This window comes from Anguilla rostrata, chromosome 8 (genome assembly GCF_018555375.3).
Source record: "Anguilla rostrata isolate EN2019 chromosome 8, ASM1855537v3, whole genome shotgun sequence".
NCBI classification, from domain to species: domain Eukaryota; kingdom Metazoa; phylum Chordata; class Actinopteri; order Anguilliformes; family Anguillidae; genus Anguilla; species Anguilla rostrata.
This window is the reverse complement of record NC_057940.1, coordinates 835,159-839,931: the sequence shown is the minus strand read 5'-3', so window position 1 is coordinate 839,931 and position 4,773 is coordinate 835,159. Positions and strand designations below refer to the sequence as shown.

General features: G+C 44.0%; 1 protein-coding gene across 1 annotated transcript in view; it reads right to left on the bottom strand.

The window, feature by feature from the left end:
* The window catches only part of LOC135260462 (vimentin A2-like), a 9,029-nt gene extending 6,367 nt beyond the window's left edge, over nucleotides 1–2,662 (bottom strand). Inside the window, exons 1-2 of the mRNA XM_064345684.1 lie at nucleotides 2,002–2,662; nucleotides 1,359–1,419 (exon numbers count right to left, since the gene is read on the bottom strand). Coding sequence (XP_064201754.1) covers nucleotides 1,359–1,419; nucleotides 2,002–2,540 — 600 coding nt within the window. The 5' untranslated portion in view covers nucleotides 2,541–2,662. The remainder of the gene's footprint in view (nucleotides 1–1,358; nucleotides 1,420–2,001) is intronic.
* Nucleotides 2,663–4,773: the final 2,111 nt, after the last annotated feature.

Sequence of the window (4,773 nt, the reverse complement as noted above, 5' to 3'; positions counted from 1 at the left end):
TACCACACAGCTGTTTAACAGAGTAGCACACGCTACCCCACAGCTGTTTAACAGCAGCACACGCTACCCCACAGCTGTATAACAGAGCAGCACACGCTACCCCACAGCTGTATAACAGAGCAGCACACGCTACCCCACAGCTGTATAACAGCAGCACACGCTACCCCACAGCTGTTTAACAGAGCAGCACACGCTACCCCTCAGTTGTATAACAGAGCAGCACACGCTACCCCACAGCTGTTTAACAGCAGCACACGCTACCACACACTACCCCGTTTACTGCATCTCTGTAGCCTGGCTTGATGAACTCAGTTTGCAATTCTTTGTGATTACTACATTGTCTTATTCATGATTTTTAAAAAATGTTTTTAAGTACTGCCTGTTTTGCTTACGATCTATGATTGTATGGTATGTATCATAATCGTCTGTGTTGGCAGAGTACATGGACTGCCCACATCCCCCCCACTTCCTAACTGCAAGAGGATCAAGTTGGTCACAGTTCCGGGTACTACTGAATTTAAAAAATGCATACATTTTCAATGGTTCATAATTCAAAGGTGGGGACAAATTGTGAATGTTTAGAATTTGGCGCTGAACATCTACCCTCTCTGCTTCTTAACAATGAGAGATTTAGCTGTTACCTCACAGGGACGGAGTGTAGCACAGTGGGTAAGAAACTGGGCTTGTAACCGAAAGGTCGCAGATTCGATTCCCGGGTAAGGACACTGCCGTTGTACCCTTGAGCAAGGTACTTAACCGAAATTGCTTCAGTATATATCCAGCTGTATAAATGGATACAATGTAAAATTCTATGTAAAAGTTGTGTAAGTCGCTCTGGATAAGAGCGTCTGCTAAATGCCTGTAATGTAATGTAATGTATAGCACCGGCAAAACTTTCTGCAAACTTTAATACATTTTCATGAGAATTTTTTTTTTTTCTTTGTAAGGTGACAGAACCTTAAATGTTATAAATACAGAGCAGAGAGGTCGTCGAGTGTAAAGAACCTGCAATATAACTCCAGCCTGCAAGCAGTGTTTTGCATCAGGAGCTCACATTCCTGGCATTCTGAATAAATTTAATCTCCCACCCCAAACAACGCCGTGTTGTGACTGCATCGGCCTCGGTAGCAGCGGCATAACTGAATTAAGGGAGATCTGCGTTAACTCACACCCGAACGCATCTTCCCACAGCTGATTCCCACTACCCATGTCCTGCGGAGCTGGTCGCTTTTCAAATACACAAAAGTCCCTAGGTAGGTTTCACAGTGCCCCGAACTTCACGTTTGGAAAAACCCGGTCTTTATGATTTGGCCAGGGCCTGTCCAAACTGCGCGCGCACAGAAACGTCGCCCTCCTACCTGTCTGAAGCCCTGCATGTTGGTTTCCGCCTCCTCGCGCTGAATTATCTCATCCTGGAGCCTTAAAACAGATATAAAGGAAAATAAAGGTCATCCCACCTGCCACGCGCCCACTTTGGATACTCTTCTGAAACCCAGCATTTCCGCTCATTACGCACAACACCAAATAGCGTGTCTACTTTCTTTCTGCCGTCGATTTTTTCATCGGTTTTTTTTTGGTACCAACGGCAACAGGTACCTTAAAGTTTCAAAGTCTGATACTCAATTTCTGTCTCTCGAAATGCAAGCATATTTGTAAATAACTTAATTCTTCCCAATAAATTGGATATTTTCTTAGTGGACGCTCGTATTCGGGACGATCACAGATTACAGTAGTGTTACAAAGTATCTCGCAAGCCAACCTATTAATATGGAAATTCTGGGAGTTTTGTCTCAGTTTGTTATTATTATTAGTAATTTTATTATTACTATTACACGCTTGTCCTGTACGTATTTTCATACATATGACAAATGAAAGATGTATGAAAACCCAAAACTGTGTGCATGTGTTCTTGTGTGCACGTGAACATATAAAAAATGTCAAATAGCTTGCTAACCTTACAGTCAAGTATGTGCCATACATTTGAAAAATGTTTATACATACTTCTCCCGGAGTCGCTCGATTTCCTCCGCTAGATTGTCCCGGTCCACCTCCGCGCGCGCTTTCTCGTTGGTGAGCTGGTCCACCTGGTGTCGGAGCTCGCGCATCTCCTCCTCGTACAGGTCCCCGATGCGCGTGGTGCCTTTCCCCCGCAGCTGCTCGAGCTCCGCATTCAGGATCTTGTTCTGCTGTTCAAGGAAGCGCACCTTTTCGATGTAACTTGCGAACCGGTCGTTGAGGTGCTGCATCTGCGCCTTCTCGTTGGTGCGGTTGGTCTTAAACTCAGTGTTTATGGCGTCAGACAGGGAGAAGTTCAAGCTCTCCGACGCCAGGCGGGGCATCGGGGCGCTGCTGCGGACCCTGGAGACCTTGGTCGCGTAGATGGGTGGGGCAGAGGAGAGACCGACGGAGACTCGCGACGAAGGTCTCGAGTACTGGCGGCTTGAGTAGCTGGCGCGAGCCACCATGGGTCTCTCTCCCCCGAACATCCTTTTGTAAGAAGAGCTATGCCTGGATGAAGGGTCGGACATGTTGTAACTCATTGTCAACGAAATATTTGTAAAGTCTACTTTTTCAGAGAGAAAATTAGTTTTTCTCGGAATAGACTTTCACTGAAGTGCCCTAGAACCTCCTGCCAGACTGGCCGAACGAAGAATACGAAGTTAAGTGGGACTGGTATTTATAGTCCATTCCTTATGCAAATCATATAACGGTGCAAGGAGTCTGGCTGACACATTTGGTGACCAATCGCAGAGTACTAAGCAGAGAGGGCGGGGCTCAAAGAAAACAAATTCACCCAACTGCATTAACCCACCTAACAAGTGTTCCTAAATGAATTTCTGAGCTAAAAAAAAAAATCTCAACACATAAAGTTTAAGTAATGCACAATACACAAGGTGTTATTTATTTATTTATTTCCAATAATAATAATTTTAAAAAATAATACTAATAATAATTATAATTATTGTTAGTAGTAGTAGTCATAGTAGTAGTGGTAGTAGCAGCAGTAGTAGTACTATAGTAGTAGTAGCACCACCACTACCAGTAGTTACAACTCACCAGGCAACTCACACATCTTAGTAAGTATGAAGCTGCAGAAGCCTTTAATAATTATCATCTTTGATGCGATCAAAACAGCACTGCTTAGCCAGCAAAACGTAATGGCCGTGAAGCTTCTGTCTCTGTGATGCCCTCCAATGAGAGCCTGATGGCTGATCTGCCCGGCAACAGTGCCACAGCGTGCCAGCAGTCACTGTGGACAGTCACGGCACAGTTGCCCACTGCAGAAATAAAACGTTTGTTTTCAAGGACTTCTATAATAAAAAATTTAAGACCACTTTGTGGAAAGCCTTAATAGACCACACACAGTAACCTAACTTTAAAATGGTCTGTCTATTTTGGAGCACTCACATAGACCACATAGAGTGTACAGACATCACCCGCAGTCTACCCTGTAAATGAATGTGTTTGGTTATTGTGAGGGAGGGGAAGTGTGAAGACCAGACGCGACCAAGCAGGGGATCTATAAGTTACCGAAGGGCACTCCAGTAACCACTGAGTCTCTCGAGAGACGAAATAAGAAGGGGGTGCTATACTCCTAAGGGACGCATCCCAAATAATGAATAATAAACCCCTAAACGGGTAACTGAGGCAGAAGGAGTATATAAAGATAAGAGGAATGAGAAATAAGAATAACACTCGACCAAGCTGAGAAAAAATGTCTTTCAGAACAAACAGAAACTTCTGATGGCCTAAACCAGAAACGGCTTCAGTCACAGATGGCAGAGAGGTTTGTGCCCCGAAGGTGACACAATAACCCCTTAAAACCGCCAACCTCAGAATCTGGACAAATACTGTCCTAATACCTTTTTCCCAAAAAAAAAAAACAAACAGAAGTCTGAATTCTTTTAAATTCCTTGGTTCCTAAAATCCTTACACCTTGCTCAGAAAAGCGACAGGGAACTGGCTAGAGCGAAACACGTTACACTCAAGCACCGTTCCACTGCCTACTGACGCTTTAAATACCCAGCCACAGGTGTGGCTGGTAATCAGCGGAAGATGTGAGCAACCAACAGGTGAAACAGATCAGAGGTAATCCTGCAGGAATGCAAGGAATGTTAGAGCAGGAACAATCATCCCACAGGAACCAAAAATAACGATTAGCCGAGTGGCTAATCTGCAAGCTCGAAACTAATCGTCCCCACACACCAAAATAACGATTAGCCGAGTGGCTAATCTGAATGCTAACCACTGAGCCGGTGCAGGCACGGAAAAATGATCTACCCTGCACAGAAACCGTGACAGTTATACCCTCAGTCTTCCCTGTAAATGAATGTGTTTGGTTATACCTGCAGTCTACCCTGTAAATGAATGTGTTTGTTTATACCCTCAGTCTACCCTGTAAATTAATGTGTTTGATTATACCCTCAGTCTACCCTGTAAATGAATGTGTTTGTTTATACCCTCAGTCTACCCTGTAAATGAATGTGTTTGATTATACCCTCAGTCTACCCTGTAAATGAATGTGTTTGGTTATACCCTCAGTCTACCCTGTAAATGAATGTGTTTGGTTATACCCTCAGTCTACCCTGTAAATGAATGTGTTTGTTTATACCCTCAGTCTACCCTGTAAATGAATGTGTTTGGTTATACCCTCAGTCTTCCCTGTGAATTAATGTGTTTGGTTATACCCGCAGTCTACCCTGTAAGTTAATGTGTTTGGTTATTCCCGCAGTCTACCCTGTAAGGGTAAGGAACTGCGCTTGTAACCGAAAG